Raw genomic sequence first — 16,634 nt, 5'->3', positions numbered from 1 at the left:
TTATTTTGTCAGACCTGCAACCTGCAGTGTCCAACATTCCACATTCCGTTTTGATGCTTGGAGAAGTATATCATCCGGGTACTCATAGTACACTTCCTTTTGTTGCATTTTCAGTGTAAACATACTACTGGCACTACTGACATTACAAGATGATGTGGAACAGTGCAGAAGTGTTTGGTTTGGGACTGACTTTAAGAAATGAACTCATGCTTCTTCTATTAGTCTTTTTAAACACTATTTATGCAGATTACTTCATTAATTAATTTAAATCTAAAAGTACAATCCAATTTAATTGTTTACTTTTACTTGTTACTTGTTTTTTACTGTGTTATTATAATTGTATTAAAACCTTAAAATGGATTTGAATGTTTATTACTACATTCTGCTTAATTAAATACTGCTGGAAAATGAATTCACAATCCCACTCTCTGTGTGTGTGTGTGTGTGTGTGTGTGTGTGTGTGTGTGTGTGTGTGTGTGTGAGAGAAAGAGTTGATCTGTTGTGTGTTTGAGTGTGTTTTTTATTCCATACCAACAGAAAGATTATGTTTGACGCTCTGTATGGGTGATCTCTGTGTTCTCGGGTCCAACAGTAAGAGCAGAACTGGTTCCAGAATACGGACCACATCACTGAGAGAGAGAGCCCGCACCAACCAGTTCTGTGCTGCGGCACTGACACTACCATCCTGATTGTTCAAACTATCTAGTACCACAAACAAAGATCTGAGAAAACAGAGGTTAAGAGAACCTTTAGTGGATATGGCACAAAGCTTTGAGAAAAAGTGGCAGAATATTACAGAAATTAATTAAATTAATTTGTGGAAAGAAATATTGGGCAAGTGACCTGTCAAAGGAACGGTTGAGAGAGGTGCTGCGATTTGTCTGGATCTCTCGTGTCAGATGCCACAAAACTGAGAACCTGTGGAGCGCCTCCAGACACACAACCTAATACAAAAACACACACACTGTTAAATAAATCTTTATGTTGAGAGTGTGTTATTGTATTATAGGAATAGTTCACCTAAAATGAACAGACAGAACTCTATGTCATTGTTTACTGATAATCTTCACCTCTGCTGCAGCTTTTAAATCAACTAGTTGACAAACCTCATTGGTTCTTGAGTATCTGGTAACCAAACATTATGACATCAAACCTACACCATAAGTGCAATATTTTATTTGAGAGCAGCAGTAGAGGTGAAGATTATTAGTAAATAGATGTAAATTTCAACCGATCGTATGGATTCAGAAGACTTGGAATATAGCACACAAGTCGTATGGACTACTTTGATGTTTTTTTTTTAGGTGTTTTCTTGGCCATCTTGGAGCTTGACCACCCATGGTCATTATAAACTGTCATCGTATGGAAAAGATCTACATGAAGCTTCTTTAAAAATACTTTCTTTGTGTTCCAAGGAAAAAATAGCCACATAAAGGATGGAATGGCACTAGGGTGAGTAAATGTTGACAGAACTGCCATTTTTGAGTTTACTATATTTTGAAATGAGTAAAATGCTGTACCTTGTCCTCATTGAATAAACCCAGGCAGATGATGTCCTCACAGATGGATGCCGATGGAGCCAAGCAGTGAAGTCGATAGAAGAGCTCCACACAAGATACGTGATGCTCTCTGCGCTCTGTATCTAACTGAGCCCATAGCACCTGAGATAAACGCTGTAAAAGAGAAATAATCATATGTTTATTCCACAGACTTATTCCACAGAAGGAAAGTGCAAAGTGAGAGCAGCAACAAGCTAAATGTAATGCGCATTACCAGGTAAAAGTCTGTGGAATCCTCGACAGTTTTGAGAACGGCTGGGTAGATGGAAGGTAGGGTGACCATTTGCAGCTGTCCGCTGAGTGGGTTGGCATCAGAGTTCTTATAACGTTGGTTCTTATCCTGAATGATGAGGGCTAAAGACTGAGAATGATTGATTAGCTCCAGCAGAGAGGAGATTGCAACATGTTGCACCTACAGATACAGAAAAGAAAAGGAAGATTATCAGATTTGGTGGTTTCAACAAGTAGGGCAATGCAACACTTAAAGGAGAAGTGTATAATTTTTTTAATGTTTAAATATTTTCTCCTATCCCAGCTTAATGTGCAAAGACAACTCTAAGTAAGCCATTTTTAAGTTTACTCTCCTGTAGAGTGCAAACACTGTGTCGCTATCAAGACACTCCTCTGCTTGTTTGAGCGGTCTGACATGTCTTCTGGCGTGACTTTGCGCCGGGACTACTTTTTATAAGATGATTGGTGGGTAATTGACTGGTGTGTCTAAACAAAAGCAGAGTGGGGAGTACGGCAGAAGGGATGACACCTGTTTGGAAATGATCATTATTTTACAATTATATTGGTCCCACTGATGGTGCAGAAATTAAACATGTACCTTTAACTAATATCTAACAACTAATTCAGAAAATTGTCTACAGTAAAAAAGAAAAAAAAAAAACTTTAATTTTGTTTTTAAAGGAAATTAAGGGTGAAAGTAGAAAGTGTTTGCAGGAAAATGATAGATATTGAGGTGAAAATCTTGGTCATAATTTGTCACAGATCATTCCCAGCAGTTCCTCCTGTACAACTTGCTGCATATGTGCATAATTTGTTTTTCCAATCTCTTTTGTAAATCGGCATTCAAATAATGATGTGCATGCTTAAAAATTTCACTGTGATGTTACATTTTAATGTAGTGTAATGTCTGTTACCATCATCATCTTTTATGCTTGTAGGGGCAAAACCATCGTGTTCCATAGTTTTCAGACCTATTTATTAGCTGGCCAATGAAAGGCATTTTAGACAGCAAGCTATCTCACAACAAGCAGCCCAAATTACAGTCTCTGGGCTCTATGTTCGTGAGCGCACTAAGCGCAGCACTAGGCGCAATGACCATTTGCTACAGTTCATCCAATTTTCATGAGAGCGCTAATTCTAAGCACAATTTTCATGCCAGTGCAAACGCAAGTGGGTGTGGGTGGGAATGTTTGCGCTATCTTTGGGTGTATTGCATATTAATGGAGTGGCGCAAAGCGCAATTTGCTATTCTCCTGAGAAAAAGGTCTTTGTGCTAAGACGTTTGAGAAGCACCCCTATTCTCATTGCAGTCTAAAATCAGTCCCTGCATTTGCAGTTTGGAGGTTCAACCAGCAGGTGGTAATAAAGTTTATGTCCAAACTCTGAAAATATAGTGGAACATCAAATTATGTCCCTCACAATCACTGTTGTAGAGATTTCAGTTAAGCTTTCTAGAGGTCATAGTTTATTCTTAAATTATTATTATTATGTTTATATTTACAACTGCATTTATTATCTAATTTATATTAATATTTTTCCACCTGTTGCCATTGAGTGATTTTTAAGTCATTGCAAAAAAGGCCGGAGGAAGAAGTTGAATAGTGTAAAATTTTTGGATTTGGGGACAAGATTACATAAAATTTTTCTGACCACTTCATTATTTTAATTACATTTTCGTTGATTAATATGATTATTAACACTTGCATTCTCTGTTTTAATGGAGCCTATATCCAAATCTTGATGAGAATTTTCCATGCGTATAAAAGGGACGTGTCAATGTCATGGAAATATGCCTGACATTCAACAAGGACATAGTTAATGCACAAAAGAATGTAAGTGAATATATCTCTATTCTTCTCATTTATAGCATACAGAATAATGTACACTACCAATTTATTATGAATGTGTTGTCTTTGTTTATATCGCTGGTGCATGATAGAGAATGGACTATATAACAGGACGCAGACAGTGGAATAACTGGAGAAGAACCTCAGAATTAAATCGCACTTAACCCAGCCCATTAGCGCTTTGTGAGTGCAATTACGCCAAACCCACTTGCGAAATACCAAAACTTCATGGCCATGCCCATTGACATTGTGCTTATGATTTATCCCATAGCGTTGCGCTTAGCGCTAGCGTTCTTAAAATATGATCAATTGGGTGTTGGGATTCTCAAACAAACAGTGCAGTGTTCTAAAAGCACCACAGAGCAGCAGTGTTTATACTTTTCGGTGGAATCAATCTTGAAATGGGTACTAATACTTGCATAGCTAGGATAGCGGAAAGTAACATAGAAGAATTTACACACAGCATCTTTAAACCCATTTCCATCTTCGAGTACTTGTAGTGTCATACCTGGTAGTCTTTCGTCAGACAACATAGAGTCAACAAAGATCTCAGCCACTCAGGAAGGGTCTCAGGTCCTGAGGAAAGAAAAATATTAGAATATATGCATATGTAAGCAGTTTTGTGCTGTAACATGCTACATGAGAAAAAGACTTGACTTAGCAGTAGAGTGTGATTCCTTACTGTACCTGTCTTGTTGAACATAGACATGTGCAATTCTTGGCTCTCATCCTCAGTGAAATAGACAGGGAAAGTTGTACAATCCAGGAGAAGTTGACAGACAACAGTAAAGGCCTGGCGGCACGACTCCGATATCTCCCCTTTACCCTTCGACTGGAAGCTTCCCATCCACTCCAACTCTGCTGGTTTGTGGTCTTTACGAACAGAAAACCCATGAAGGGCATGTATCCGCAGCTTACTAGGGTTGAAAAACTCGGCAAGCCTGTCTTTGATAAGACCCAAATCTCGATTGCCTTTCCGTTTGAGTGTAGAACGCTTACTGGCCCGAGGAGAACCATTCTGTTCTAGCTGATCTGCCTCTTCCTGTTTTTTCTTTTTGTCTGGATCCACTCTATCCAACAAGTGCCTGAGAGATACAGGTAGAGAATGTAATATGCCTACTGTGCACAGTATACGTATATACTGCATTCTACAAAAATAGTACAAGGACTATGGTAGCATGCTCTTCCAAATACACCCAGAGAGTGTGAAAATTAGTATATCACCTTGTGATCAGAGATTCCAGTATGTCCTGTACACATTTGGACATGTTTTCTACAGTCCCTCCTTTTCTCCAAATATGCTCAGCTTCAGAGTTCACCGCAGCAGCAGCCTCTGATCCGTTACCACCTGGTAGAAGGTGCTGTTCAGATGGAGAGGCGCTCAGCCCTAATCCACTGTCTTCAGACCGCAAAGGAGGGTATGGACAATCACCTGGCTCCACCTCCTGTGTATCTGGTCCATTCAGATTGACCTCACCAGAGCTGTTGTCATGGTTACCATTCACCTGGTCACTCTCCTTCACTTTACTGTTCCCTGTTACCTGACATCAGAAACAGAGCCCTTTAAAACACATCCTTTCCCAAACCATTATACGTATGAAAGCAACGCTTAAAGTAATGTAGGATAAATAATCTTAAACTGAGGGAATATATGCAATCTATGCAGCTAATACTGCATATGGCTAACAATAAAATATAATTAATGGCATTAGGATATAAAGTATAATTTGTCTGATTATAAAAGACCTGATTATACTTTGAATGCAGTGGATGTACTGTAATATAAACTGACCCATCATACCTGTGTTTGTCCTACATCTAGTGTCTGTGATTCAGTCTCCATGTCCATATAAGCAACTGGCATCTGGATCTTACTGAGCACTTTAAAACACGCTCTCATGCCCTGCGTGAGCTCCTGTAGGCTAAGGAATGTCATGTGACTATGCAGCGACTGCAGCATGCTGCCCAGCATCTGTGGCAGGTATTGCGTTTGAATCTCTGCATAAAGCTCCTTATAAGAAAGGTAAGAGGTGGAATCAAACTAAAGTTCAAATTATTCAATTTATTAATGAATCACATTCAAATACACTAAAAGATTCTGATTAATCAGAATGGTAATGCATTAAACCGATTGCCATAACCCAGATTAATCAAATATTCCAGCTTCTATAACAGAACTTCTAGAACAGCTGCCATATACCAGTGTTAAACAGAATTATTGATCATGTAAGCACCATATTTGGAATATCAACTTTAATGAATACAGGAATATTACAAAAGCTGTACACTCAATGAAGCATGTAAAACTCTATTTGGAACAAAGGCTTACCCAGAATATGGCACTTAATCTGAAAATTAAGTGCACGTAACACTGGCAATCATGAAGTGCACAGCAAAAAAGATGAATCACTAAAGGAGATCATACCAGAGGAATAACGTCCAGCAGGAAGATAATGAGCGTGGAGAGTTCAGTCACTGATGGAGAGCTACTCCACTCTTTAGATTGACCCTTCCCCGCTGGATCACTTAAAGAACTGTGTGACAACCATAACATTATCATCACATCATTCTTTCTATAATCATGTAATGCTGCTTATGTGCTTGTTGGCTTTTACCTGAGACAGTTTTGGAAGTGCCTCGTCATGTAGTCCCAGAGATAATTGCTACTAATAGCACTCACAAGCATATTGACGGTCTTAATAATCTCTGAAGAGTTTTTATTCTCCTTGATTTTACTGCAAAGCAGAGACAACATGCATTTATGTATTAATCCATCATGTTCTACCTCTCATTTTGCAGACGATTTTATACAAAGATGAATCTGTCCGATCCACAGATCCTCCACCTGATTATCTAATGGTTAGATGGAGACCTGGAGAGGCCTACAAGCCACAGTGTCTCGCACCCACTGTGAAATTTGGTGGAGGATCGGTGATGATCTGGGGGTGCTTCAGCAAGGCTGGAATCGGGCAGATTCGTCTTTGTGAAGGACACACGACTCAAGCCATGTACAAGGTTATCCTGGAAGAAAACTTGCTTCCTTCTGCTCTGACAATGTTCCCCAACACTGAGGATTGGTTTTTCCAGCAGGACAATGCTCCATGCCACACAGCCAGGTCAATCAAGGTGTGGATGGAGGACCACCAGATCAAGACCCTGTCATGGCCAGCCCAATCTCCAGACCTGAACCCCATTGAAAACCTCTGGAATGTAATCAAGAGGAAGATGGATGGCCACAAGCCATCAAACAAAGCCGAGTTGCTTGAATTTTTGCGCCAGGAGTGGCATAAAGTTACACAACAGCAATGTGAAAGACTGGTGGAGAGCGTGCCAAGACGTATGAAAGCTGTGATTGGAAATCAGGGTCATTCCATCAAATACTGATTTCTGAACTCTTCCCAAGTTAAAAAATGAGTATTGTGTTGTTTAAAAATTAATATGAACTTGTTTTATTTGCATTATTCGAGGTCTGAAAACAGCATCTTTTTTGTTATTTTGACCAAATAAATGCACTAAATGACAATATTTTTATTTGGAATTTGGGAGAAATGTTATCAGTAGTTAAAAAAAATTTTTTTTTGAAATTGATGACTTGGACCAAATAATAAAGAAAAGCAGCCAATAAGTACCCAACATAGATGGGAACTCCTTCAATACAGTTTAAAAAGCATCCCAGGGTGATACCTCAAGAAGTTGGTTGAGAAAATGTCAAGAGTACATGTCTGCAAATTCTAGTCAAAGGGTGACCAATTTGAAGATGCAAAAATATAACACAGTTTTGATTTATTTTGGATTTTGTTTAGTCACAACATAATTCCCATAGTTCCATTTATGTTATTCCATAGTTTTGATGACTTTACTATTATTCTAAAATGTGAAGAAAAAATTATAATAAAGAATGAGTGTTTCAAAACTTTTGACCGGTAGTGTGTATATATATATATATATATATATATATTTCCTTATGACAATATAATTGTTTAGTTACCATTATTCTAGCATATTTTTGAAATACAGAGCAGGTCATTGGGTCACCATATACTCGATGAACCAGTGAAACTGCACATATAAATTGTCTGGGATCAAAGAAACTGCATTAAAAATGGCACACTTAAGCTTTAATAATATAAGCATTGATTCCTACTCTCTAACCTGTTGAGTTGGCTGCCACTGAGGCTGCTGTTGAGCATGTCCTCTCCCAGCATTACTTTACAGTAGCTGTAAAAAGCTCTGACCACCTCCAACAACACATCAGACAACACCAATGGCCCTGCATGTAGAGAATACATAAATGATGTAAAATATCCCAAAAAACTTTAAAACATATTGCAATTACAGCTTCCGTCTCCATGTTTGTTTTTACCTATCTCAGATTTGTCCAGTAAGCTAATGATGATGCGAAATGGTCTGAGATAATCTATTACATTGCTTGGGTTGGCCTCTATATCTTTCTGCTTCAGAACATTCACCAGTGCCTATGAAGACGATATAAAATGAATTAATGTTGACCATGCATGTACAGTATGCATTTGCTAACCTATAGTTTGCTGTATATAAGCCTAAAAGAATGTGCTATTGAAAAACAAAGGCAATCTATTCTAATAAGACATGGTTATCAATTCAAATCGAATAAGCGGTTAAATTTAAGTGTGTGTGTGTTATCTTCTATACCTGCACCAGTAATTCCCTGGAGTGTGTGTTGAAAAAGAACGCTGTGTATTCTTCAACAGTGTTATAGTGACTTGTGTCTGCAGTCACCATTCCTCCTTTGATGTCCAAGCCTAACAATATGCAAATATAGAAAAAATAAGAAGCTACACATCCATGACAAAAGATTACAAAAAAGCTCATCCAAAAATGTATATGTTTTATTTGTTTTCTTTCATCATTTCACTCAATGGAAAAGAGAAGCTTGGACATTCTGCTAAATATATACAGTACAAAGGGTGAGTAGATGAAGACAGCATTTTAATTTTTGGGTGAACTATTCCTTTAATATTTGAGTCTCATCTACTATGTTACGCAGTAGTGGGAATTTCTGTGGTTTCCTGTAATTTTGTGAAAACTACAGTACCGAGCATCCAAGCATAGAGGCGTCGATTTAGTGACATATCTCTCCTAAGCAGGGTGAGTAAAGCAGCAGACATCACACTGATCATCTCATCTTGCTTTAGAGGAATGGCACTTTCCACAGGATCCTACAGAAATGATTAGAACAAAAAGGTATGAACTGAGACAGATTTAAGGATGATGGTTGGTTACTTAAATCTCATTGGGAGTGAGGACTGGAAGGAAGAAAAGAGGCATAGACAAACCAGGCAGGATGTGAAGGGGAAGAAGTAGAGAAGCATTTCCAGCATGTTTCTCTGGACCAGAACATTAGAGTCTTGGAGAGCAAGACACATGGCCTTGACCTGCAGTGAGAGCGAGATGTTTATTTTAGTTTATGCAATTAATTCAAGACAACAGGTTTTATTCAGAGTAGATGCCATTTGTAATTTGACACAAAGGAAAATGGGGCTGTGAGGGATAACATTCTAGTCAGTTCAATATGTCATACTGTCCAAAAGGTGTACTTATTATTTTTGGGATTATTTTTGGTCACAGCCTCGTTTTCATTCATGTCAAATTCAATATAGCACCTACTCTGACTGAAGTATATTCTTCGACATAATCTCACAAATGTAGGTCTATATGTATATATAATTTTCATTTAATTATTTTCTATGTCAGACATACACACTCACCACTAGTTTGTGGTCTGTCCCAAGCATATACTTCTGTTCCTGGCCAGTGATCGAGTGGTTAAAGTGTGTGACGATGAAGAGGGAGGCAGGGAGTCGTACCAGAGGACATATAAGCACTGAACCCCACAGTGCCCCGTAAAACACAGACTGACCCACCAACATTGACAACTTCACAAGCAATGCATCCGTCCTGAGACAGGAAGAATGAGAGGACGTGATAAGCAATAATAAGTCCTTCAATGATAACTGGGTATTTTCAAAGAACAATTTCAAACCAGTCAATTCTAAAAATGAATTGTTGAAACTCAAGTTTTATACATACATAGGAGGTATGTAATTCCCTAATATTAGATCCAAACATCAGTCAGTCTATAAAATAGTCTACCGTCTCCAAAATGTAAATTCTGTCATGATTTAATCACCCTCATGTCGCTCCAAACCTGTATGCATATCTTCTCTGGAACACAAAGGAAGATATTTTGAAAATTGTCAGTTGTCTTTGAAAAGTGTTTTTTTGTCCATACAATAAAAAGTTAATGGGGTTGTGTTGTTTTGGATGGACAAAAACAGTTGAAACGTTCTTCAAAATATCTTCTTTTGTGCTTTGCAGAAGAGAGAAAGTTATACATGGCGACATGAGGGATAGTGAGTAAATAATGACAGAATTTTCATATTTGGGTGAACTATTCCCTTAAGCTGGACACTTTTGTGCTGTTATTGCACCTGTCATAGACCTCTGCGCCCTCCTCCAGTCCAGGCAGTAGGCCCATGATAAAAGCTTGCAGGCTGGGTAACAGCGCTCTCTGAAGAGGCAGGAAGTACCGCTCGTACAATGTCAAAAGAACTGGCTTCACTGACATCGCTGCATGACCCAACAATGGAAACAGCCCTGAGCTGAAGCACAAATTACCGTACAACAAATATTAACAACGTTCTCAGAACCACCATAATGACATTCAAGGTGAATCTCACAAAACCCGTCAAGAACATGTCTAGGTCATATTTCACTGAAAAAAAGAAAATTACAGTGGTTTCCACAATGAAAATCTGGGATTCAACATTTAAATTTAAACTTGGAAATCAACATTTTGGAATTTTGAAAAATGTAAAACCAAGAAACGTTCTGATGTACAATGAATGAGAAGTATTCAAGATTCTGCACTATTTTAGGTCACTAATTAAAAAAGCAAAATTTGTGACATTGACCATGTTAAAGAGTTAGTTCACACAAAAATGAAAATTCTCTCATCATTTACTCACCCTCATGTCATGCTAGATGTGTGTCTTTCTTTCTTCTGCAGAACACAAATTAAGATTTTTAGAAGAATATCTCAGCTCTGTAGGACCTCACAATGCAAGTGAATGGGTACTAACATTTTGAAGCTCCAAAAAGCACATAAAAGCAGCATAAAATAATACATAAAACTCCAGTTATTAAATCCATATCTTCTGAACCGATATGATAGGTGTGGGCAAGAAACAGATCAATATTAAAGTCCTTTTTCCTATAAATTCTCCTTCTTGCCCAGTAAGTGGCGATATGTACGATGAATGTGAATCGGCAAAAACAAAAGGAGAAGAATGTGAACGTGGAGATTGATAGTAAAAAAAGGACTTCAATATTGATCTGTTTCTCACCCACACTTTTCACATAACTTCTGAAGATATGGATTTAAACACTGGAGTCTTCTGGATCGCTTTTATTTGCTTTTTGGAGCTTCAACGTTTTGGTAATCATTCACTTACATTGTGAGGACCTACTGAGCTGAAATATTCTTCTAAAAATCTTCATTTGTGTTCTGCAGAAGAAACAAAGTCATACACATCTTGGATAGCATGAGGGTGAGTAAATGAGAGAATTTTCCTTTTTTTAATTAAACTATTCATTTAAATCCTTTGTATGAAGGTCAGATTTCCGTTGAAGCACACAAGATGCTCTTTGAACCATTCTAAAATTATGCTGGACTAACATGGATCACCAGGTTTTGCATAAACTTGTGCAATCCATGCCAGCTTGAGTGCATGTTATTATTAAAGCAAATGCCAAACACTAAAAATTCTGAAATTCATGTTATTTTTTAATCTTAATTAAAAAATAACTTGTCACTCAAATTGTTTTTCTTATAATACAATTTTAAATGAAATACACTGTAGCAAATAAGAAAAAGTTTAATTTTTGCAAAAGCCTATTCCCAGTACCTATTTCTAGATTTTTTTGCATTTTTATATTATGTTAATGAAAATTAAGTACAATTTTCCTCCCAAATCCTTGTTATTGTAATGCAAAAAATATATTTTATTTAAATTTTAAAGTATTTTTAAATCCTGGTAGTATATGTTATACTTGCTTTAATTTGTACTCATTTTAATTGGGGGAAAAAAAGGGCCCTGGATGATTTTCATTACTGCATAACAGTAATAAGAGTGTTTTACAACATAAATGTATAAATCTGGGGGGGAAATATGCTTAACTGTCATGTAAATGAAAATGTCAATGCTTAAAAAAAATTTAAAAAGAAGGAAAAAAAAAAAGAGGCTTCATTTTCTTTATAGAAAATCTAATTTATTTATTTTTTCCCTTTTGATTTTGGAGTAAAATATGACCCAGACCATTTTTTTCTTTTTTTTTGTGAGATCAACCCAGTACAGAAAATACTTATTTTATATTTTGTTGGTACTGCAGATAGAAACTGTCTCTGATGCATCAGGTTATGACACTCACCTGTAAATGAAGAGATCCTTTGCTAGCCACTTTGTGCCGATGATTTTAAAAATGACCTCATAGGTCTCCAGTGCTTTGAGGTGGACACCGCTGGGCAGGGCAGGGTGCAAACACTGAGCCAGACGCTTCCCAATGATCAACCGTCGTGGTAACAGTGAGTACTTCAGATTACTCTGGAGAGCCTAAGAGACACAAAGAGTGGGAGAGCAGAGAAACAAATGATAAGGATAGTGTGAAATATATATAATCACAATGACTGGTCAATTTTTTAAAGTAATTTTCACTTTGTCATGATTCATTTTGCACAAACAATACTGACTTTTGGTGCCCCTACAACAGTTACATTAACATCTACCAGTATTTGGTGGCAAGTGAAAATAACTGCTCTGACTAATTGGTCATCTAACTTGCTGGCTACTGAAATGTTGTTTAATTATATGGTTGATCATTCCTGTTGTAATATGTAGAAATAAACCTGTTCAGTATACATATTTATTAAGACTCCCCCAAATTTCGCCTTGACCCCCATAATTTTCATCCCAAATATATAGAGAAGAGAATCTATATAGAGAAATCTTGCACAATTTCATAAATTGCAAATATATCGCTTATTGCTAGATGATTACATCCCGGCCAAAGTTAATCGCTTTAAAATAATAGCATCCCTCTCTCCAACATGTCACACAATTTGAGGTATCATTCATGTCCGTAGCACAAGTGTGCCTGTTGAGTTGCGTGTCGAAATGTAATATTTATCGTTAGGATTTTTGAAAAATTCCTAATCCTACATTTGAGCAAAAATAACAGTAATGCTGTTTTAGCAAGCACCACTAATAATAATTTAATATTTGATTATATATCTGAAAATTTTACAAACCATGAACCTGAGCCTAGTTCTGTTATTACACAGACTACAAGAACTTTACTAGCTTTCCCATCTTAAGCGTTAATTTTATCCAGCAACCACGTATGCTGAACAGGTTTCAAACGAACTATCAACGTTACCCTAGAGGAGCCAATTGTTACAACAGAGATAGAGGCTTTAGTTTATTATGGACAGCACTCGAGACATGTTTTGCCATATACACTGTCAATTGTCACTGGGTACACAAAGTGGATAAACTTCAAATGTGGTAAAAACGGGCCTCTATCCCAAAGTGTAATGTTGTAAAGGGGGCAATATCTGAAACAAATACATGAAGCCAAATGGCTATCACTCAAGTACACACAGGAATTTAGTGTTTTTGTTAGTCGCATTACACCCGGAAAGTCCCACTGAGCAAACAAGAAAATCACATGCTATGTGAAGACATACAGAGAGAAAGACAGAAATTTTAATAAGACAACAGTTCTCACACATCAGCATAAAGGTGAACACATGTTTAGAAAAAAAAGCAATAAGGAAGGGCTCTCTTGGGCAGTGTAAACAAGTTCTGTACAAACCTATTCAAATCAGTTGCACTTTGAACATTAACTGTGATGTGTTTGAGGTCAAGCAGTAATGTTACCTTCACCCTATTGGACTAATCTAACTTGTTTTTCACTTTCCCTAAAGAAAAGGAAACTGGACTAAAAACTGATCTGGAACTGAACAAATTTCCTCCTCTGCTTGCACAGTGTTAACCTAATCCTCCATAAAAACAAACACTTTACAGATGATTCAATAACAGCAGTGAACATCTCATATTTTTGAGTTTTGCATTGAATGGACCAACAGAGCAGAGATATTCTTCTAAAAATCTTTGTGTTCTGCAGAAGAAAGTAAGTCATACATCCAGTATATATGGGATGGCATGAGGGTGAGTAAATGATGAAAGAATTTTCATTTTTAGGGGAACTAACCCTTTAAAGGTGAACTGCTTTCTGTGATGCTATCAAAACATTGCTCTGTTTGTTTGACTATCCTGACCATTCTGACTTCGCAATATTGGCTGAATGGCGTGATTTGGGGCGGGACCATCTGTTTGTCTGATCGATGGTGTAAAATTTACACACTTTCTGGTTCTTTTAAAGCGGTTTTAAGTAGTTTACACTGATTCTGCTTGTTTTTCAACAAAAAACAACAATAACCTGCATTGCTAAGTGTTTGGATTAGCATTCTCCAGGCTTTGACGTACCTTGTTGAGTTTTCCGAGTGAGGAGATGAGATCAGCCCATTCACTGGATGATTCAAAGTTTCGCAGTGCCTTTTCAATGACAGCTCCATAACTACGGTAACGGTAGTCATTTTGCAGCTCAGCTTCTTCAGGATCCATCAGTCTGACCTCAGTCATGTCCCGGCATGCTCAGCATCTGTCTATGAAAGGAGACAAAACACTGATCAGGTGAAATCGTGCACTAACAACTTCTGTGATTATACAAAGAGACTAATTCAATGTAAACTGAAGTGAAATCCTGCTAATGACTTGATGGCATCAATTTTGTATAAAGACATTTACTTCACCCATTTCTCTGTCAAATTGCTAGTTACTGGTGCTTGCTAAAGCAAGCATCACTTTTACTAGAGCTCATATTTAGGGATTTGAACAAATTTCTAACCCTAACTATTTAACTTCATCTTCAGCACAGAACTGGTCCAGCATTGTTTGTATGCCATTAATTTTCTAATTGATCAGATTTTCATCTGGCAGATGATACAATTGGCAAAAAAAATAAAAAATCCCATGTGCCATAAGTACCAGAATATTATATTTTCTGACTTGTGGATGGGCTCTTTTAACTTGGGCAAGTAAACATTATCCAACCACATAACAAATCGCTAAAAAAAAAACCCCACTCAGAACACCTTAGAAATTGCATATTTATTCTATTAAAGGGATGGTTCACCAATAAGAGTGTAGCGCTCTCAGGTTTGTTTAAATCCCTTCCACAGATTTTCAAAAATCAATCAGCTCATAATATGCAGATTCCATATGGGCCTGCTTATATCCTTAATTTAGAAACAGTACATTAAACACAGGCACAGACATTCATAAACATTCATCAGTGTGTCTGTGCTGACCAAACAATCACTTACTGGAGGAGAGACAGAAAGAAAATACAGGAGGAGAGAGAGAAGGAGAGAAAGTCAGAGAGAGAGAGAGAGACAGAGATGGCATTTAGGACACAAGACATCAATATGATTCTTATTTTCCCATTCAGGTATACATGTAAACATAGACGTTCTTCAACACTGAGAAACACACTCCAAAACCAATGGTCTAAACTGAGCTCATAACAACATATTTGAGCAAACAAGCATATTAAACTCTCATGAGAGAGTTGCACACACTCATTTGAAGATAATAAGCTGCCATTACCACACACTACACATACACACCAAAATCACCAGACAGTATCAGGCAGATTATATGATCTCCCCTTAGATACAATGACATATGTTAGCACTCCGGTAATAAAAATGCTGAGTGCACACACATGCACACACAAACACACAGTGTGACACTTATATCTGTTCACTCTGATGCTATGAACCACAAATGGACATATAGAGATTTCGAGAGGATTTAACAGAAGCAAGCTATGCAAACACCTGTAGCTGTCAGATGACGATCTTAACAATGTGCCCTAATGAAAGTTAAAAGAAACTGTCCTCAATTGCAGGGGGCAAATATTGCCCGTTAATAACAAAAATGAATTACAGACACTCATGCTAACATGTTTTAGCTTTTTGCAACAAAAGCATGTCTACATTTGTCATTTATCTTATATTTCCAATGCCAATCAATTTGCACTCCACATACTATGAAATATCTCCATCTTCTAGAAAGGAGACCTAGTCTGAGTGATGAGAGTTACTTTATAAAGCAAACACAAAGCCAGCTCTCTCCAATCAATGAATTTACTGTAGGCTACAAAGTTGCACACATTCATTTCGGTCTATTGATTTGGTGAGAGTGTATTGTGTGCCAGGGAAATGTACTGCCTGTGTATATGACTGTATGTACGTGTGATAACCATCTAGGTCTTCATTTGGCAGGTTATTGGGGAACGGGAGGATGAAACAAATGTGTACTGTTTAAATCTCTGCTATACTCGTTCACAATGATTGAGCAAAACCTCATTGACGCAACAGTGAAGCACAGCAGTCACAGAACTCTTATGTAACACAAATCTGTCCATGTTGCATCTATTGCATCCTGCATTGCATCCTGACTGACACAGAGCATCATATCCATCCTATGTGTACTCCTATCTCAGAGTCAGAGTACTGAAGCTTGCAAGATATGACCTCTGATCACTGTCAATGCACAACACACATTGTATACGCTGAAGACCGCTTGATTGTGTTACTATTATGTGGGATGGTTCAATGCATTTAAAAAATAAAAATAATAAGATTAATTAATTAAAATAAATAATAACAAAACTTGTCACACTTATTGCCCTACTTTAGATGGGAATATAATATACCCTGACCAACATTAATCATCACATTAATTGAAAGTTATCTTCTGTTTGAGTCAAAAATGAGTCAAAGTCAAATGACAGAAGTGCTATTAGTATGGACATCAATAATCTGTCCATT

The 16,634-nt window shown here is 37.3% G+C and overlaps 1 protein-coding gene across 4 annotated transcripts in view; it reads right to left on the bottom strand.

The window, feature by feature from the left end:
* Nucleotides 1-16,634, bottom strand: part of LOC127447983 (protein dopey-2-like) — a 47,339-nt gene that overhangs the window by 30,449 nt on the left and 256 nt on the right. For 2 of the 4 annotated variants that reach the window (XR_007898451.1, XM_051710259.1), the window contains exons 2-20: nucleotides 14,224-14,402; nucleotides 12,107-12,288; nucleotides 10,108-10,278; nucleotides 9,385-9,574; nucleotides 8,953-9,051; nucleotides 8,712-8,835; nucleotides 8,309-8,418; nucleotides 8,001-8,112; nucleotides 7,790-7,907; nucleotides 6,253-6,372; nucleotides 6,063-6,171; nucleotides 5,439-5,648; nucleotides 4,862-5,178; nucleotides 4,325-4,722; nucleotides 4,146-4,213; nucleotides 1,774-1,971; nucleotides 1,521-1,673; nucleotides 844-944; nucleotides 532-722 (exon numbers count right to left, since the gene is read on the bottom strand). Coding sequence is in view for 3 of the 4 variants with exons in the window: in XM_051710259.1 (XP_051566219.1) it covers nucleotides 532-722; nucleotides 844-944; nucleotides 1,521-1,673; nucleotides 1,774-1,971; nucleotides 4,146-4,213; nucleotides 4,325-4,722; nucleotides 4,862-5,178; nucleotides 5,439-5,648; nucleotides 6,063-6,171; nucleotides 6,253-6,372; nucleotides 7,790-7,907; nucleotides 8,001-8,112; nucleotides 8,309-8,418; nucleotides 8,712-8,835; nucleotides 8,953-9,051; nucleotides 9,385-9,574; nucleotides 10,108-10,278; nucleotides 12,107-12,288; nucleotides 14,224-14,379 (3,127 nt within the window). In the remaining variant the exon portion in view is untranslated. The remainder of the gene's footprint in view (nucleotides 1-531; nucleotides 723-843; nucleotides 945-1,520; nucleotides 1,674-1,773; nucleotides 1,972-4,145; nucleotides 4,214-4,324; nucleotides 4,723-4,861; nucleotides 5,179-5,438; nucleotides 5,649-6,062; nucleotides 6,172-6,252; nucleotides 6,373-7,789; nucleotides 7,908-8,000; nucleotides 8,113-8,308; nucleotides 8,419-8,711; nucleotides 8,836-8,952; nucleotides 9,052-9,384; nucleotides 9,575-10,107; nucleotides 10,279-12,106; nucleotides 12,289-14,223; nucleotides 14,403-16,634) is intronic. The other 2 variants (XM_051710261.1, XM_051710260.1) reach the window with 2 other exon arrangements.

The sequence above is a fragment of the Myxocyprinus asiaticus genome, chromosome 11 (assembly GCF_019703515.2).
Source record: "Myxocyprinus asiaticus isolate MX2 ecotype Aquarium Trade chromosome 11, UBuf_Myxa_2, whole genome shotgun sequence".
Classification (NCBI taxonomy): Eukaryota; Metazoa; Chordata; class Actinopteri; order Cypriniformes; family Catostomidae; genus Myxocyprinus; species Myxocyprinus asiaticus.
Note: the sequence above shows the minus strand (reverse complement) of the source record. Positions and strands in the feature narration are given on the sequence as shown.